At 40.2% G+C, this 20770-nt stretch overlaps 1 protein-coding gene and 1 pseudogene across 4 annotated transcripts in view; both read left to right on the top strand.

Annotated features, from left to right (window-relative positions):
- The first annotated feature begins 223 nt into the window (after positions 1–223).
- The window catches only part of SCTR (secretin receptor), a 75905-nt gene continuing 55358 nt past the window's right edge, over positions 224–20770 (top strand). The window contains exons 1-3 of one of the 4 annotated variants that reach the window (XM_016151411.2): positions 226–637; positions 779–985; positions 16117–16237. In XM_016151411.2, coding sequence (XP_016006897.1) covers positions 16219–16237 — 19 coding nt within the window. In that variant the 5' untranslated portion in view covers positions 226–637; positions 779–985; positions 16117–16218. Of the gene's footprint in view, positions 638–778; positions 986–3879; positions 4475–16116; positions 16238–20770 lie in introns of those variants that run through there. The other 3 variants (XM_016151408.2, XM_016151410.2, XM_016151412.2) reach the window with 3 other exon arrangements.
- Positions 19969–20084, top strand: LOC118614007 (annotated as a pseudogene).

The raw sequence follows: 20770 nt of genomic DNA, 5'->3' as shown, positions 1-20770 counted from the left end.
CGGCACAACCTTCTTTCATCCCGAAGGTGGGTGTTATTAGATGTATTGTTAGGGTTGAAAACGATGAGGTTTAAAAGGTGTCATAAGTTGCCCATCCGCGCGCAACAAGGTTGTGACAGGGCTGAGTGCTCTTTCCGGACTTGGGGGTGTTGCAGCGTCAAAAGCTAAAGAAGCGTGCCCTCTTCCGGTCTCCTCCACCCCCGGGCCGAGCCTGCAGGAGCCGGCGCCAGGCCCCCTGCGCCCTCCCTCCGCTTCCTCCCTTGTCAGCCTGCACGCCAGCTCCCAGCCAGCCAGTCAGGCTAGGTGGAGGAGCGCCCGCAGCGCCGCGTCCTTATCAATAAACCGGGAGACTTAGAGTGCGGCCACCTCGTCTGGGGAGGCGAGGTGGCGCAGTCTCGAGGCTGCCGCGGGTTGCAGAACCAGCAATGGCTCTTCAGGGCACAGGGGCTGGCTGGAGCCGGGGACCCTGGGGGGGACACTGAGTATCCCAGCGCGGGGTGAGCTGGGTTGGCCCGCCGTCGGGGTTCCGGCTGGGAGCGCACCTGGGACCATGCGCCTCTGCTCGCCACCTCCGTGCCTGCGGCGGCTGCTGGTGCTGCTGCTGTTGCTGCTGCTGCTCACCCGCGCCGCGCACACGGTGAGTACCGCACCCCTCCGCAGTCAGGGGGCCTCCTTCAGGTCCACGCGGGATAAGGGTGGCGGAAGATCCCCAGACCTTCCACTGAGGTGTGGAAACCCTTACTCCAGTCTTCTACATCAAAAATCTCTCTTTCCAAAGGGTTCCCTCCCCTCAAAATAAAAATGTGTGCTCCAAGCGAAGGCGGCTGTCAGATGAATCCTCTGCGCTCCATTCGACTCCTTCCTCCGCGCGGCGCCTCTAAGGCCCTCGTAGACAAAAATTCTGGAGTCTGCCCTGGCAGTGCCTATTATGTGCTGGACACCTTGCCTCCATTACTCCTCTGAAACCTCATAATCTCTTTACGAGGTTGGTATTTTCGCCCTCACTTTATAGACAAGGGAACCGAGACTCGGAAAGACCAAAACTCTTGCCCCAAGAAAAGAGGATTGGAACCCAAATCCGTCTGCCCCAAAGCCTTGACATTCACACACACCTGGCTGCAGATGGGTAAACCACAGAAAGAAAGCTCAGCCCATAGCTTCCACGTCTGTGATGGGACCGTTTGCAGTCCCCTCCCCACTCTCTCCTGTGGGATTTGGCTCCCTAAAGTCTGCATGCCTGGGAACTCCTGGGAGAAGCCTGTCTCCACAAACCAGGTCCAGGGAAAGAGTAGCTGCACTTAGACAGGCTGGATGGAAGGAATGGCGAGGGGTTGCAGGGATGGGGTGGGGAGAGGTGCAGATTGCATAACTGTTTCTTTCCACTTATATTCCAGACTGCTTCCCCCACCCCCCAAGGACTCTGTCCCAAGAAATTCCCCAGGGAAAGCATTTGGGGACTCAATTTTGAGTCTCCAATCTCTACCCTGGGAAAGTCCTTCCCAGTGTCCAATGCCTTTGCCTTCCTGTAGTCCTCTCTTGTTTGAGCATAAGAAAAACCTCTGCTCCCCCAGCTGATGAGAGTATTGACACTTTGGAGAGGCCCATCTTTCTAGCAAGTCTATGACATGCCAGCAGCAGTAGTTTGAAAGAATGGAAATTAGGGATCTTGTTCCCAGCTCCCTTGTAAACTTGGAGCCTCTTAGTGCTGGTGTTAAAGGTGCTGGAGCAACAGCACCTACTCATTAGTTTGAACTCCCAATTTGGAGGAAAGCCTCTTGGATCATTGGGAAAAATTCAAATCCAAACATAGCCTAGATATGTGTTATTAGTCAGTGCCCAGGAATGAAAGAGGCAATAGTTCCCTCTTTGTTACCCTCCCAGCCTCCTTCTTAAATATTTGCTGTAACCCTGAGGTTGTTGGAAGAAATCAACAGGTGGATGGCTTCAGGACTAAGATTCAACCTACATTTTAATCTCAAGGGAAATCTCGTGTTATCTCAGGAATAAGCAGAGGGGAAAATAATAGCCTTCACTTGGTTGATATCTTCAGTGTGCCTTGGAAGGATGCTGCATTATGCTCTGGTCCAATTTCCTCTTTTTACATATGAGCAAACTGAGGCCACAGGGAGAAGGGACCTGCCTCAAATCTGCAAGTAAGTGGTAGAGCTGGGACTAGAACCCAGATCTCTTGATTCCCAGTCACCCGGGGCTATGTCAATTACATCCCTGTCTTTACATGTCATTTTCATACACTCACATATTGCCTTGTATTATTACAAGATAGTTTCCTGTGTGTAAGTCTTGGTCTTTTGGTTATGTTATGGGCTTATTCAGACCCACTTCTTGGCAGAAAACTCCTTTAATAACTAGGAGTGGATTTGATCTACTTTGATTGACATTTTTCCCAACCTATGATACCCTGTTTTCCTTCTATGTGACTGAGTGGTCAGACATTTGATTTTGAAATTAAGGGTATTCAAACAATTTTTTATTCATTTGTGGCTCTCTCTTGAGGAAGATCATAGGCATCTTTTAAATGGGGGGTCATTAAGGCCAAATTGGCTGTTACTACCTGCCCCTTGCCTTTCCATACAGGAAGGTGGTAGGAGGGTACCTTGCAAATGGAAACCCAAAACTGATGATGGCTGATGGGGCAGTTTTCTGAGGCTGCCATAGGAAGTGCTGACCACACCTTCCCTTGTCACCTTCACTCCCGTGTATCTCATGAGGACTTTTACTTGGAACAGTATTGTAATTATTCACTTGCACATCTGTCCTCCCCTGTACCCCAATACATACACTTCAAGCTTGAGCATTGAGTTTTAATCTTCTTCATCCTTTATCCCTAGAGCCCATCACGGTATAAGAGGGAACTCAATGAGTATGTACTGGTTGAATGAATGAATAAATGAATGAATGAAATGATGATGATACCCATAAGGACTGTCTTAAGTTGTGGCAGTTTCATATAGCAACAAGTAATAAAGAATGACATCTTGAAAGCAATCGTTGCTTACAAAATTGTACATAAATGGGTCAAGCAAAGGAGAATTAGTTATTCAAGGTAGGACTTTTTAAGCTTCTGGCAAACTGCCAACTTGATGACCTTAGTGAGTTCAGTGGAGGTGTATGGGATTGCTTTTCCTTCAATCATAATTTCTTAACTTTGACACTATAATCCTGGGTATTAAATCTGGGCTTTCAACAAGGGGCACCATGAGCTAAGCCCTTTTAACAAGAGCTATGCCCGCCTTTGGCATGGGAAGAAATAATGCGATAGGGATAATAGGGACAGGGTGAAGAGAGGGGAGCTGAATAATTTTTTGTTGTGTATCCTGTGCATTGTATGATGTCCAGCAGCATCCCTGGCTTCTACTCATTAGAAACATCTCTCCAAAGTTCTGACAACAGAACATCTTCAGACATTACCAAATGTCCTCTAAGAGGCAGAGAGAGCAAAATTGTCCCTGGTTAAGAATGATTGCCTTAAAGATTGTCATGTTTCAGGGGAGATGCATTAATAGGGCTAATAATCAGGGTTGTTTCTTGGACTCAGGGCAGCAGGGTTGGTGACAGGGAATCTGAGTCGGAGGATGGAATCAGATGTACCTGATGAAACTCATTTCCAAACCAGATAAAAAGACTTCCATGGGGAACAGCTTCCTTAGTCTTTTTCACCCTCCCTTCCCACTTTACCCCTCCCCTCTCCGTCCCTCCCCAGTTAATAGCTCAGAAATACAAAAACTTTATGTATGGGGTCTGGCACTTGGAAGCCTCCAGCATGTGGTGGTTCTGCGCCTCCCTGTAGTGCATCCGGATCCAGAGGCTGAAAGGCTCTATGGTGGCTCTGTGAGCAGAATTTTGGGAAGGCCTTCAAAGGCCACCCGAGGAGCTGGCTATTGATAACTTCAGAAGAAATCACTTTCTAATTTTCTGAGAAAGTATTTATGGATTTCTTTAAAATTTTTTCTATCCCTAAAATTAATGTGAATTATGATGATTATAAAGTTTTCCCCTTTTGAGTATTTACTTCACACCAAGCAGTCTACTAAGTCCTTCACAGCACTATCTGATTATATTCTCACATCAATAATCAGTACCCCCATTGTGCAGGTGAGAACACTGAAGCCATTTGCTTAGGTCACCCAGCTGGTCACAGTGGCGTGAGGACTCAAACACATGCAATTTTTACCAGTGCATGCATCTGCTCCCATAGAGAGGCCTGCTCTGATTTCCAGTCCCTTCAATCCCCGTTATCCCCACCCCATCATTACATCCCATGCCAAGGGAGGGCTTAACTCTCTTCCTGACACTCCTGTTGAAAGCCCAGTTTTAATATCCAAGATTAGAGTTCTACCACCAAAGTGGCCTTATCCAGTGGCCCCTGATTTAGTCCCTGCTTCCCTGCTCTTAGGTAACTGAAGTGTCTCTCTACTGACCTTCACTCAGGCTCTGGGACAACGTGAAGCCCAAGGTAAAACCCACAACACTCAGATCCTATCTACTTGCTTACATTACAAACAGAGAGCACAGTGTTCTATGAGCTCCAGACAATAAGAATGTCCTGGGACTCACCCAGCCTCACTATTCTGTGTCTGACAGATTCCAAAGGACATTTAAGAAAGGGGTGTCCCTGGTTGATCATCTCCTCTGGACCCAGCCCATCATGCTGCCAGAATCCTAAGTTTTCCAGTGTCTTCTCCAGAGTCCCCACATGTCCAACATCAGTTCTCTCACCCCTGGCTCTCAGAGCCTCTCCCCGATATTTATGTGACTTCTCAAATTCCTGGCTTTACTACCTCCCCTTTCATTTTCAATGCATGGAAATCATTCCCATTTCCTGAGGGTCAAGACTACATGGATGAACTTCTTCTGACCAATATCTTATATGTTTGTCTAAATTATACCCTCCTGTTCTTTTCCCTTCTGTCTCAGTCGGGTTGGGCTGCCATAACAAAACACCACAGACTGGGGGGCTGAAACAGCAGACATTTATTTTCTCGCAGTTCTGGAGATTGGAAGCCCAGATAAAGGCCATCAGGGTTGGAGTCTGGTGGAGTCCTCTTCCTGGCTTCCAGATGGCCTCCTTTCCTCTGAGCAGGTGCGGAGAACGAGCTCTCTAATGTCTTTTCTTATAAGGATACTAATCTTATCCAATCGGGGCCCCACCCTTATTACCTCATTTAACCTTAACCCATTTCCTGTTTGCCCTGAGAGTACTTGCCATTGGCTGTAGTGTTTACCCCAAGATAACTTGTGGATTACAGTCCTAACCTTACCTCCAAAGTTTGCCACAAAATATCTCGCTTTTATTATTATTTTCACATTGTTCTAATATATCGATAGTCTTTGAAAACAAATGACATCATTCTATTTATAGCATTCTGGTTTTTTGCAGTGGTATTTCCATTTACAAAATAGAGTAATTCTTGATCGCTGAAAATGTCAAATCCTAGAAAATGTAACATTCTTATGAGTGAAGTTAACACTGTTTTGAACAGTTGTTACCCGAAGATTCATTTGATGAATCCAATTTACATATACATTTCTGTTACATTAGGATTAGAGATAAATTCTGTTTATAAACAGCTCCAAGAACAGTTTTTATATTTTATTTTTGCATTGAAAACCAGTCAGATTTGCTTCAGCCTCAAAGTGTGTTTATATTAAATTAAATTAACCCTGGCAGTAGACTGTACTCTTTTTTCCAAGTAGGAAATGGGTTAATTACCTCCTATAGGTCTCAACTCCAAATATATTGGGGCTTCAATATACAAATTTTGGGGAGACATAAACATTTGGTCCATAATACCATTCGAGTGAAATAAAGGCTGTACTCCTGCCCACAGCCGGCCCCTATACCTGTCCTCCTGATCCCTGCCACAATCATCCTTAGAGACTTCTGTCCTGAGAGGACACAATGCAAATGCAACCATGGTGTTCAATCTTCACCATCTTCCTTTTGACTGGCTTTTTCCATCAGCTGGTCAGTTTGCTCAAGTATGTCTAGCTTAATTGGTAAAGAACCTTTCCTCTGCACTCTTTAAGTTCCCTCAGCTTGTCCAAGTATGCCCAGCCTAAGCAATGAAGAACATTCTTGGCACAGTTCCACTTCCACCCCCGGATAGCTAGCTCCTTGAAAGAAGCATCCACGACCATCGCCCCTACTTCCACTCCTTTCTCAGCCCACTGCAACCTGGCTCCCACCACACCATTCACTGAAATCAGTCTCACCAGTGGCCTTCATTTTGCCACATTCATTACACCCTTTTCAGTCATGGTCCTGCCTATGGTGACAACATGATTTATGAGAGAGATGAGTAATGACATTGAGACAGCAGGCATATACCTGAACTGTCCTGGGCAAAGTGAATATGGGACTGGGCCTCTCAGGAACATTTGGTGCCAGGACACCCTTCTTTCTTCTCGCCCCGCCTTGGCTTCCTTTTGCAGTCTCCTGCTTTCCATCCCACCTCTCATACTGTTCCTCCTGGGGCTCCATCTTTTCAGCCTGTAAGAATCACTCCCCAGGCTCTGTCTTTGGCCCTTCCTGTCCTTACTCTTACCATGCAATCTTCCTTGGCTGTCCTACCTTGTCATAAATCTAAACTTCCTTAACCAAGTCATCTTACCACAACTCCCAAGCCTATCTATCTTTTCTTTGTTTTCCCTATTCTTCAAACTATTGAGGCAACCAAACCAGACTCATGGGAGCCACACTGTCCCATGTCCTCACCTCACACTCAATCCACCGCCTGTTTTTTCAGAATCTGCCTACATACTGTCATGCTTGGGCTCTATTCTTTATTGGGTGTCGCTGCATTGGGTACAACAATCTTTTCTCACTTTTTATCTAAAAGGCAGAGCTACCTCCTGGAGTCTCCTGCTGCTAACTTTGGCCCACCATGTTCTGGCCATTGCTTTTGCCATGCATTCTGGCCATGGGCCTGCCTGGACCCCCTTAGATACTATGAGCTTCAAGGGCAGGAGCTACTCCCCTTTCAGCTTTGTATTCCTTGTGGTGAGCAGTTTGCTAGACGTATCGTAGGTGCCCGATAAAAGTTTGCTGAAATGTGTTTTGAACGGGTTGTATACAATGAGTTCCCTCTTCTTATTTTTTATTATATAAACTAGACTAGTATTTCCTTTTTTTTTCCTCCTCAAAACTATTTCTTTCCAGTCTCGAGCTGGCAGGCAAGTAATTATATTATATAAAGTGTGATCAGCAAAGTGATGCTGAATCTCTTGACCTTCTTCAGAATTAAATGGGTTCTTATATCTTCTCCAAGATTTTACCTTTTCAGATTTAAAAGTCTAAAATCAAACTCTAACATAGGTTATAGAACTCTCTTTTGACATCTTTCTTCTCTTATTTTTGGGTTTACTTCATTATTCTGTCTCTCTGCAGACTGGATTTTTCTGTTGCTTCTCGAAGGATAGAATATAACTGCCTCATAGCTTCTAAGTTTACATGTTCTAGAACTAGAAGAGATTGACTTTACTTCCTATATCAAAACCAAATATCCAAGAGAAGAAAGAGGAGTGTTTCAAATTGGATAAGGTTTCTTCCCTTGGCCCCACTAGTGAGATGGGACATCATAACATAAACCAACATACCTAATGATGAAAGGGTCCTCCTAAAGATGAAATCGATAGCTGATAGGCTAAGCAGATACTTCAAAATATGTCTACTATCTGAAAAAAATTTCCCAAAGAAAGGGGAGATTCAGGCTAGTCATAATCATTAAACAGGTGTGAACTTGTTCGCTCTAGTGGGCCAGCCACGACTGGGTGCTGAGCGAGAAACAAAGGGTAACACTCCCTACAGGGACATAATAGATGTGCAAAATCTCATAAAGTTTACAACTTAAGTGCTTTTTCTAAAAAGAAAAAAGAAAGAGAGAGAAATTACTGTTTGTTTGTTTGTTTTTTAATATCCTAGCAAAGCCAAAATTGAATCTTAAAGATGGGATTCAAAAAAGTGGAATTCATCCAGGATGGCCATAGGCAGATATCAACTCCATAGTTCCACAACAGACCAAAAAGAATTTAGTTCAGAAAGTCAAAGGGCTCCTTGAGGCAAGGCCCAGAGAAGCTAGTTTTTGATATTTCATAGCATTGTTCTATTCAGAACCTGGGAGTACAACTATGATATATAATCGATGTGGTGAAGGTCTATGAATTTTGTGATCAACAAGAAAGAAGAAAATCAACTTAAAATTCCTGGAAAAGACAAAAGTTATATGAAAAAATTTGTGGCCCATGTATTTTAAAAACCAAACTTTGACATAATTTTAGCAATATTTTAAACACTCTAGATGTAAAGATTGCTTGGACTAAAAACTCTGAAACTAATGAGGAAAGGATGTATAATGCATGTTTTTGTTTGGTTCATTTAAATAATAAAGAAAAGCACCATTTAGTAAATTTTTTCTGCCACTCTCTTATTAAATTTATGAGGGGAATACATATTTTTTATTAGTTTTAAGTATATAGTACATTGGTTAGACATTTATTTAGTTTATAAGATGATCACCCTAATTGCTCCTTCTCTCCTCTGGTTTTCCACCTACCAACATATCAATGCTAACTGCATGGGGAATACATATTTTTAAGTGTACTTAAGTCTAAAGTGCTGTTTTTACTACCAAACAGTACCCCACTCTTGGTACCACCTGCTTTGGTATTTTCTGCTCAAAACACTTCATTTATGACACCAAATATGGGGTTTCCTCGTATTGACAACCAGTTCTTCAATCTCCATACACTTGCTGGGTGCCCTAAATTCAACTCAGTTCTGACACTAACTACCTGGAGTTAGCACAGACCCAACAATCCCATAAGACTGCTTCTACTTCAGACATCCATTGCAAGTCTGGGCCACCCAGACTTCTGACTGACTGGCTATAAATTGGAGGTTCCAACAACCCCTTTTGGGTTTGATAATTTGCTAGAATGGCTCACAGAATTTAGGAAAACAGTTTACTTACTATCACTGGTTTCTTTTAAAGGTTACAACTCAGGGACAGCCAAATGAAAGAGATGCATAGGGCAAGGAAGGGGGCACACGGATTTCCTATGCCCTTTTCTGGATGCACCACTTTCCCTCGTATTCACCAACTGGGAAACTCTTTGAACTCTTTTGTTTAGGGTATTTATGGAGGTTTCATTACACAGGCATGATTGATGAAATCATCTCCTGTGGTTGATTTACTCAGTTTCAAGCCTGTGGTCTGAAGGGTAGAGCTGAAAGTTTCAACCCTCTAACCACATGGTTGGTCTTTCTGGTGACCAGCCCCCAACCTGAAGTCATATAGAGGTCCTCAGCCACCAATCATCTTATTAGCATAGGAAAAGTCATTCATCACTTAATCACTTTGGAGATTCCAAGGGCCTTAGAAGCTCTTGTATGAGGAACTTGGGACTAAGACCAAATATTACAATGAAAGATTATCCTCTCGCCCCATTACTAATGAAATTACAAGAGTTTAGGAACACTGTGCCAAGGAACCAGAGACAAAGACCAAATATATATTTCTTACAATATCACAATATCACATTAGGACTTACAGTTTAAATTGGCAGATTAGCCATATATTTTTCCCCTGAGAATGCTCTTAAAATTATAGTAAAGGAATCAAGAGTATAAACCCACAAAGTCAAAGAGAACAAGACAAGAAATGACAAGAAAAGAGAGATTTCAAGAAATCTTTGGGAAATGGAAAGTGAATGAAATAGTGGTAGCCGTGTGGGAAAAAAGAATAACTCAAATGCCTGCAGTGGGTAGAGGGGACATTCATGAGAAACTGTCTAGCTGGTCTGCAGCACCATGGAAAGGCCCCAGACACAGAGGAGAAACGCCCTGCAGATCCTGACTGTGGGTCCCTCGTGGCTGGATTATTTTACAGTGAAGGCTACCAATCAACAAATGGTTCAGGTCCACAGCGGTTCCAAGGGCCACATTATTGCTTCAAGCTTAAATATGACATTGAGGAAGGCCTCCAATGTGGAAGTGAACAAACAGGAGAAAGAAACTTAGAGGAAACAGAGACCATGCGGAGAGGAGGAAAAACTTAAAACACGTGACAAAACGAATATCCTGAAATACAGTTATTTTAAAAAGATGCTGGAGTAAAGAAGAGGAAGTATAGAAAAGAGGATGTTATGGAAAGGGAATCATCAGAGACCAAGAAACACCGTTTGGAAATTAAAAATATGATGATGAAATATTCATTAGGAAACAACAAGTAACTTCGAGGAAATATGCCAGAATGATGATCACATAGACGAAAAGGTAGAAGAGTAGAGAAAAGTGAAGAGAGAGGTCTCCAGAGGTAAAACAAAAATCTGTTGATAGACGTCTTAACGGAGCTGTTGGCATACTTGGAAAATTTAGCTACACAAAAGGTAAAACTAATTATCGACCTCAGGAAAAAACTAATTATTGACCTCAGGAAAAAACTAATTATCGACCTCAAGAAAAAACGAAATATACAAGAGACATAATCATTTTACATGACTAGACACAGCAGTAAATGATATTTCATAGTCAAAAGAAGTCATTATAAATATAAACCATGCATTTAAAAATTAAACTGAGAGAAGAATATATAATATATGAGGGTGGGAGTAAATGTGGGGAGATCTAAAAGGATCTAAGTCTTTATTTTTCATAATAGACAGTTTTGGACAATGTCTCAAATTAATAAACCAAGAAATAGCTGTATAGAAACTTAATTTTGAAATATAGAGATACAAATGAGAATAAACAGCTAAAAGGAATTGAAAGTGATTCCCTCCGGAGAGCAGGTAAAGGTTAGTTAAGAGAACAGCTATTTTGCATTGTAAATACTTTGGTACTATTACAAGTAAAAAAATTTTAAATATATTTATACAAACTCAATATTTTTTATTAAAAAACTTCAAAGGGAACTTTTAAGGACTAATAGCTTTCGTTTTGAGGAAAACATTATGTAAATTTTTAGCAGTTCTTTCATCTTCCCTTGTCTCTTTCTCATGTGAGTTTTAAGTAAAATTATATTTAATACTGTTAAATTTAATATAAAATTAAATATTAATATTTAATATATAGAAATATATATATGTACATATAGCTACTAAATATCAGCCTTTCCTCCCTTTCTCAAGGTTAATTTAGATAATAAAAGGGCTCGTTTTCCATGCATTTGCCTACCTGCATCTACCAAATGGTTGCTCTATTGAACACACAATCTTCCCAGCCACTCCCAGCAACCCTGGGGGCCCACCTCCTTTGCTACTGGTCACCATCAGAAGCCATAGACTCAATCCTTTCCACAGAATACTGTCACTGTCCCACACTTCTTTTGTTGGCATACCACTACCACACAAAATTATCTTGGTTTATTAAATTTTAATGGAAAGATCAAGGATAAAAGAAATGTGGGATGATCCACCTCACACTCATTAGGATGGCTATTATTAACACAGAAAAATAATAAGGATTGATGAAGATGTGAAGAAATTTGGAACCTTTGTGTATTGCTGGTGAGAATGTAAATTGGTGTAGTTACTGTGGACAATAGTTTGGGTTCCTTGGAAAAGTAAACACAGTATTACCATATGATCCAGCAATTTCAATTCTGAGTATATACACAAAAGAATAAAAAGTAGGGACTCAAAGAGATATTTGTACACTCATGTTTATAGCAGCATTATTTGCAAGAGGCAACAGGCAGAAACAATCCAGGTGTCCATCAGCAGATAAATGGATGAACAAAATGTGATGTGTACATGCAATGGAATGTTACTCAGCCTTAAAAAGGGATGAAATTTTGATAGGTGCTACAACATGAATGTGAAATAAGCCAGACACAAATGAATAAAGATTGTATGATTCCACTTATATGAACTACATAGCATAGGCAAGTCCATAGAGTCAGAAAGTAGAACAGAGGTCATCAGGGGGTGGGAGGGCGGGGTCAATGGGTCGTCAATGTTTAATGGGGACAGATTTTTTGCTGTGATGTTGAAAAAGTTCTGGAGATGGATAGTGGCGATAGCTGCGCAACATGTAAATGTACTTTATGCCACTGAATTGTATACTTAAACATATTTAAAATTGTATTTTATAAATTTGTGTATTTTATAAATTTTAAAAAAATGTAGGAAGAGAAGAAAGAGTTAAACATTCCTCTGATTATTATTTTTCCTGTAGTCCCAGAGAAAAATACCAAGGAAGTTGAACTTTTCTTGGATGGGGTTCTCATTATAAGTGTTCTCATTTCTTATCTTGTTTCATTGCTCTACAGAGTCCTCTTTGCTGGAATACCCTTTTCTTCAATCCCCAACAGTGCAAATTGACACCCACTTTGGGAAACTGCACTCCTTATCTACACACATTGATGCCACTCTAGAACCTATTTTCCACTCTGTGTCCATCAGCTATGCTGCATAACAATCACAAACATCTCAGTGGCATACAGAAATAAATGTTCATTTCTCTCTTAGTATTTTCAAGTGAGCTAGGATTTAATTGATCAACTACAGTATTGACAGTGATATAGTCAAGATACAGAACATTTCTAATACCCAGGGATCCTTGATAGTGCCCTGTTATAATCATAACCACTTCCTTCCCACTCCCACCCCTTCCTTAACTCCTGACAACCACTATTGTGACAACCATTAATAATTTTATCATTTTAAGAATGTTACATAAATGAAATCATATAGTATGTGACCTTTTGGGGTTGGCTTTTTTTCATTCAGCATACTTCTCTGGAGATTCATCTAGGTTGGTGCATGTATCAATAATTCGTTCAGCTCCTTGGATCCATAAGTTTATGTATCATGTCAAATTTGGGGAGATTTCAGCTCCACTCTCTATTCTCCTTCTGAAACTAATATGAGTGTCAGATGGATTTACATCTACAGAGCATTAATATAGCATTGACACAGAGGTATAACACCTGGTTCTTGACCTTTTGGAAAGCTTGTTTCTAAAATCAAGATCCCTGAGTGTACAACCTTGATCATATTCCCTAACCACTGTGGACCTTTATTTTCCTTTCCATTTCTTTTTGTAGGGTTATAAAGAATTCAATTGAGAATTGAACAAATCAGTGTATGTGAAAATAATCTGTAATATTAAAATTCCATACTCTGTAAAAAGTAAAGTAGTTAGAGGAGGAAAAAAATGGTGAGATGATAGAGGCTCTGTTCATCCCTCTGGCGACCAAATCAAAGTTGTGACGAAAACAAGGAGCAGCAGCAAGGAAAAATCACCTGGGATAACAAACCATACAACTAGAGAGAAATCCAAGAAATCACCCTGCAAAGGCAGAAGGTAGGACCAGGTGAGGACGTGGGGCTGCCTGGTCTCTAGCGGCTGAGTGAGACAGAGGCTGTGGCAGCAGCAGTGGCAGATGCCTCTTAAAGGGGCTGCGACTGCAAGTGGATTTTCGAGATGAAGGACCTGCTCATTCTGAGCACCAGTGCCAATTCGGCTGCACACAGAGAGCACCAGGGACTTACAGGGAGACATTGTTGGAGTGAGAGCTGAGCTGAGACTCGCTGGGTACAAAAGTGCCAGCAGTATCCATTGTTCCCTGTTGAGCCCTCCTCCCTCCCAGTGCACAGACACAGTGCTGCCATAGCCAAGACTCATCAAACTAGATAACAGAGGTTGCTCTGTCCAGAGCATTCCCTGAAACCCTGCCTCTTCCAACTCGGGCCCCCTCCTAAGCCACATCCAGGTATATCCTCAATAAGTCAGGTGCTCCTCGCTGAGCAGTGCCTAGACTCACACTGGAGGCAGCTGGCCTCAGTTTCTGATGTGGCCTTTTGAGGCAACTATAAGCACAGCATCTGCAGATTGCTTGCTGAGTCTTAACAGGTGGCCCCAGAGGGGCAGAGGCTTGGGCTAAATTTGGCCTGTAGCTGAACCCCTCTCAGGACTGTGCCACTGGAAACCTACTTCACAAATCCAAACTAATAAGACCAGGAAACTTAGGAGCTTTGCTTACTACATGGAAACAGACATAGAAGAGTAGCCAAAATAGGAAGACAAAGAAGCAAAAACTGTATGAAAGAACAGAACAGAGATCTAGATGTAATGGAGTCAAGTAATCTAACAGATGCAGAATTCAAAACACTGGTTATAAAGATGCTCAATGAACTTTGGGAAATGTAGATAAATTCAGTGAGAACTTCAACAAAGAGATAAAAAACATAAAAATGGAAATGGAAATTATAAAAAGGGAACCAGTCTGAAATGAAGAAAACATTATTGGAGATGAGAAGGATATTAAATGGAATAAACAAAGGAATAAACAAAGTGAATAAAGAAAAGGATAAAATGCCTATCTAGAGGATGGGAAAGCCAGGGACACTCAATCAGAATAGAAAGACGTAAGATGCCAAGACTACAAAAATAATTTAAGGAGCATATAGGACGCTACTAAGTTTCCAAATAAATATCTATCTGAATGGAGTACCTGAAGAAAATCAAGATGTTGAACAGCTGTTTGAAGAAATAATGATGGAAAACTTGCCTAATCTGGTGAAGGAAATGGACATAAAACCCCAGGAAGCTCAGAGAATTCCAAGAATCAAGGATCCAAAGAGGCCCACACCAAGACACATTATAATTAAAATGTCAAAGGTTAAATACAAAGAAAAATATTAAAAGCAGCAAGAGAAAAACAGATAGTTACTTATAAGAGAAAGCCCATAAGACTGGCAGCTGATTTCTCAAAATAAACTATGCAGGACAGAAGAACTTGGAAAAAAATATTCGACAGGATGAAGACCCAGGATATACAATCAAGAATAATTTATCCAGCAAAGCTATCATTTAGAGTTGAAGGACAGAACAAGAGCTTCCCAGACAAAAATAAGCTAAAGGAATTTATCACCATCAAACCAGTATTACAGGAAATGTTGGAGGGACTTCTTTAAGAAGAAAAAGCATTTATCAAAAACAGGAATGGTAACAACTATATTCCTATCAATAAGTACCTTAAATGGAAAAGAATTAAGTGTTCCAATAAAAAAATAGAGTGGCTGAAAGGATATGCTGCCCACAAGAGATTTACTTCAGATTAAAAGACACACACAGACTAAAAGGAAGGAGATGGGACCTTGATGGTATGTAAGTCAGATAGAGAAAGATAAACACTATATGATTTCACTTATATGTGGAATCTAAGGAACAAAAAGAACAAACTAATCAAAAACAGACTTACAAATATAGTAGACAATTTGGTGATGGACAGATGAGATTGGTGTTTGGGGGCCTAGGAGAATGGGGTGAAAGGTTAAAGAAGTACAAATTAGTAGCTGATGGATGGTCATGGGAATGGGGAACATGGCATAGAGAATGTAGTTAGCATTAATACATTGGCTAGGTGGAGGGTCAGGGGAGGGAGGGAGCAATTGGAGGGATCGTTGTATGAACTATATAGATGTCTAACCAACGTACTGTATATTTGAAACTAATGAAAATAAATAATTTTTTAAAAAAGTAAAGTAGTTAAATTTATTGACCTTTTCAGTTGTTTATTCATTCATTTACAAAATTATCAAGTCTCAGGCACAAATGAAAGAATGATGCTATCTGTGCTTTAGAAATCTACTCTAGAAAGAGCTAGGAAACCAAGACTGTGTGTCAGTCCTTCCTCGGCCCTCCTGTCAAACTACTCTCTGCAGTTGCTGTTGGTCTGAGTTGGACATACATTCTCCTCTGTGGAACAGGGAGATGGTTATGTGTAGGTTTCAAAGACCTTGTCTAAACCAAACTGAGCTTTCAAAACCTCAGAAAATAAACACAGGTAGAGTGGAATATACGAAGACCTATAGACTAATAGTAAGTTACCCAGAAAGCAAATAGCTTGTTGGACTTGTAAACTTTAAGGCAAGACTTGCACTGGACAAGCTACAGATTGTTGTTCTAAACTCTCTCCCAGAGCTGGCTGCCTGCACTTCACTGTAGACTAGGAGGTCCTTGCAGGCAGGGGCTTTGTCTCCCTGATGTTGAATCCCGCTTGTCCAGCCCCATTCTGGATCACAGGAAGTCCTTATGTGGCAAAATCAACTTAGTAGCAACAATGAGCATTCTTGATTTTGGATTTGCAGGTCGGAGCCTTCCCTCGACTGTGCGATGTGCTACAGGTGCTGTGGGAGGAACAGGACCAGTGCCTGCAGGAACTCTCCAAAGAGAAGACAGGAGACTTGAGCATGGAGCAGCCATCCCCAGGTACATAGCCCACCTTAGTCCACTCTTGATGTGGATTGTGTCCAGTCCCACTGGGTCAGGGGAAGCTTGTCCTCTGGGCCAGGTTGGGGATATAAGGGGCTGGACACATTTTATTCATTCAGATAACCTGCTGGAGGGAAGGGTCTAGAGTGATCTTGGTGATCAGTCTATGCACATCTCCAAAAGCCAGCTCATCATCACTCTTTCTTTCCCTGGACTTGTGCACACAGCCAGTGTTTTTGTACCATTAGCCTCTGCATGATGCTTCGCCAAAGTAAAAGTTTGGTAAGAATTACTTGTCAAAGTAGTGTAACTCCCATCCATTCCCTCACCTCCACTGATAGTTTAATGAGTGAGGTAGTCTGAAAGGCAGACCGAGTTCAAAAAAATTAAAAATAAAACTAGGACCCCCATACTGGCTGACACTCACTGGCTGTGCAATGAATTACAAATTACTTAACCTTCTGAACCTTGGTTTCCTGATCTATAAAATGGAGATGATAATGTCTACTTCAGAATTATAATGAAACTGAAATCAAGTATGTTAAATATAGGTGTTTCTTGAACATTATTAATTTAAATGTAGTTGTTACTAATCAAAACTTTAAATGGTACTAATTTGATATTTAAATGCTAATTTTATTTCTAGTCCCTTCCTTAACTTATCTTCTTTGTTTTCCCTTATCTAAGGGCAAGGATGGGTTGCATTAAGAAAAGGATCAATTACAAGTGCTCAAATAATGACTCGTACACATAATAGTAGCACTAGTTACAATAGCCAAGAGGTGAAAACAACCTAAGTGTCTGTCAACTGATGATTGGATAAACAAAATGTGGTGTGTACATACAATGGAATATTTTTCACATCAGAAATGAGTGAAGTATTGATGTATGCTACAATGTGGATAAATCTTAAAAGATATTAAGTGAAAGAAGACAGTTATAAAATACCATGTATTGTATAATTCCATTTATTTTAAATTTTAAATAATTTTTCATTTTTAAATCACAGTTGATATACAATATTATATTAGTTTCAGGTGTACAACTTTGTGATTAGACATTTATATAACTTATGAAGTGATCACCCTGATAAATCTAGTACTCATCTGACAACAAACATAGTTATTACAATATTATGGACTATAATATTGCAATATAATATACTTTACATATCCCATGACTATTTTGTAACTACCAATTTGTATATCTTTTTAAATTTTTTAAATTTTTATTATGGTGACATTTTAATGAAATCTAGTAAAGTTTCAAGTGTACAATTCAACAGTAAGGCATACACATATCACATTGTGTGTTCACCACCCATAGTCAGATTTCTTTCTGTCACCACATATTTAACTCCTTTCACACCCCCCACCTCCTCTTCCCCCTACCCTCTGGTAACCACTAATCTATTGTCCTTGTTCATGAGTCTCTGTTTGTGCTGTTCATTTGTTGCTTTTAGGTTTATATTCCACATGTAAGTGATATCATGTGATTTTCAACTTTTCTGTCTGGCTTATTTCGCTTAGGATGATTATTCCGAGATCCATCCATGTTGTCGAAAATGACAGTATATAATCTCTTCTGATGGCTGAGTAATACTCCATTGTATATATGTACCACAGTTTCTTTAATCAATCATCTATCATAGGACACAGTGGAGAAAGGAAAGCCTCTTCAATAAATGGTGCTAGGAAACCTGGAAAGCCACCTGCAAAACAATGAAACTAGACCGTTGTCTATCACCACACACCAAAATTAATCCAAATGGATTAAGGACCCAAATATAAGACCTGAAACAGTAAATTATATTGAAGAAAACATAGCAATGAAACTCATGTACCTTGGACTTAAAGGAGATTTTAATTGCATTTTCGGTTGCTTCCATGTCCTGGCCACTGTGAGTAATGCTACTATGAACATCAGTGTGCAAATATCTTTTCAGATATGAGTTTCCAAGTCTTTGGGGTAAATACCCAGTAGAAGGATTGCTGGATCATATGGTAGATCAATTCTTAGTTGCTCTAATTTTGATTATTCCTTTCCTTTTGCTGACTTTTGGCTTCATTTGTTCTTCCTTTTTCTAGATTTTTAAATGAAGTATTAGATTATTTATTTGGGCTTATTCTTGTTTTTGAAATAGGCCTATGATGACATGAACCTTCCTCTTATTACCATTTTTGCTGTGTCCAAAAAGTTTTGATATGTTGTACTATTATTATCATTCGTTTCTATGTATCTCTTGATCTGTCTTTTTATTTCTTCTCTGACCTAGTCATTCTTCAGTAGTATGTTGTTTAATCTCCATGTATTTGTAGTTCTTCCCACTTAATTTTACAGTTGATCTCCAACTTCAAAGCATTATAATCAGAGAATATGTTTGGTATGATTGCAACCCTCTTATATTTGTTGAAGCTATCTCTGTTCCAGGATGTGCTCAATCCTTGAAAATGTTCCCTATGCACTAGGGAAGAATGTATAAGCAGCTGTTTTGGAATAGAAGGCTCTATAAATGTCACTTATGTTCAGTTGGTCTAATGTGTCATTTAAAGGTGTTATTTCCTTATTGATTTTCTGTTTGGATGATCTGTCCACATTCAACAGTGAGATATTTAGGTCCCCTGCTACAATAGTGTTTTGGTCTGTTTCTCCCTTTAGTTCTGTTAGTAATTGCTTTACATATTTCGGAAGGCGCTGATTGGGAGCATAGATATTAATGTGTTATGTCTTCTTGGTGCATGATTCCCTTTGTCATTATTAAGTGTCTCTCAGTGTCTTCCTTTACCTTTTTTTTATTTTGAAGTTTATTTCGTCTGACATTAGTACTGCTACTCTCGCTTTTCTCTCAATGCCATTTGCTTGAAATACCATTTTCCACCCTTTCACTTGGAGTCTATATTTGTCTTTGGAGCTGAGATGTGTCTCCTGAAGGCAGCGTATGGTTGGGTTTTGTTTTTTGATTCAATTTGCAACTCTGTGTCTTTTTACTGGTGAGTTCAATCCATTTACATTTAGGGTGATTATTGAAATATGAGGTCTTCTTATAGCCATTTTATGTTTTGCTTTCTGGTAGCTTGGTGTTTCTATTGCTTCCTTGTTCTTGTGTTTCTGTTTTCTTTATTTTGGTTGGCTTTTGTGGGTTTTCCCTCTGGTCCTTCTTATTTTATGTTATGTACTTCAGTTATAAATCTTTGGCCTGTGGTTACCATTACAAGTATGAAAAGAATAGTTGTGTATTTACAGTCATCCCTTTTCTTCTGCATGTGCCTTATTTCCATTCCCCTTTGCGAATTTGGATCTTTGAATCCTCCTCTTTTCAGTCATTGTTGTCTCAATTTGTCCCTATGTATGCTGAACGTTCATTACTATCTTGCTATAGCAAATCTCTTCTTATTTTAAGCTTATAACGCCCTGTTCTTAGTAAGGGTTGCACTCCTCTGCATCTAACTGCCTGCTAGCAGCCTTCTTAGTTATGTTTGTTTTGTTTTTGTTTTTGTTTTTGTTTTTTTGTCATTTTGTGTTAGGCGAGCTGATCCCTTTCAGAATTTCCTGTAGTGCAGGCTTTGTAGTAGAGAATTCCCTCAATGTTTGTATGTCTGGAAACATCTTTATTTCTCCTTCATATCTAGAGGAGAGTTTTGGACGTGGTTCCATTGTGTAGCAGTTAGCACGTCTGCTTTACGTGCAGAAGGTCTTGGGTTCACACCTCAGTGGAGCCATGGTCTATAGTCTATAGCCATACCAACCTGAACAAGCCTGATGTCTGATCTCAGAAGTTAAGCAGGGTCAGGCCTGGTTAGTACTTGGATAGGAGACCACCTAAGAAGACCAGGTGCTGTAGGCATTAAATAATAAAAAAAAATAAAAATAAAGGAGAGTTTTTCTGGATACATTATTCTTGGCTGGTAGTTCCTTTCATTTAATAGTTTGAATATTTGTTTCTACTCCTTTCTGGATTGTAAGATTTGTGCTGAGAAGTCCGATGATAATCTAATAGGTTTTCTTTAATATGTTATCATCTTCTTTTCCCTGGCTGCCCTGAGAATTCTTTCTTTATCATTGATTTTCGATAATTTTAATACAATATATCCTAGAGAAGGCCTTTTTGGGTTGAGATAATTGGGTGTTCTGTTAACTTCTTGAATTCCAAGCTCCAGCTCATTCCTGAGATTTGGGAAATTCTCATCAACTATTTGTCTGAAAATGCTTTCTAATCCCTGCTCTTTTTTCTCCCCTTTGAGAATGCCTATTATTTTTATGTTTCTTCTCCTTATGGTATCAGGTAGTCATTGTATTTTTCTTTCATTCTTTTTCATTCTTTGGTTTCTCTCTTCTTCCTTCTGATTTATTTCTAAATTTCTGTCTTCAATATCACTGATCCTTTTCTCCATTTGGTTGACTCTATTTCTCAAGCTTGCTATTTCATTTTTCATCTTTTTAAGTGTGTTCTTCATATCCAGAAGTTCTATTTGGTTCTTTTTGAGGGTTTCAATCTCTTTGCTAAAGAACTCATTCTGCTCATCTAGTTGT

Source organism: Rousettus aegyptiacus, unplaced genomic scaffold (genome assembly GCF_014176215.1).
Source record: "Rousettus aegyptiacus isolate mRouAeg1 unplaced genomic scaffold, mRouAeg1.p scaffold_m13_p_2, whole genome shotgun sequence".
NCBI lineage: Eukaryota > Metazoa > Chordata > Mammalia > Chiroptera > Pteropodidae > Rousettus > Rousettus aegyptiacus.
Note: the sequence above shows the minus strand (reverse complement) of the source record. Positions and strands in the feature narration are given on the sequence as shown.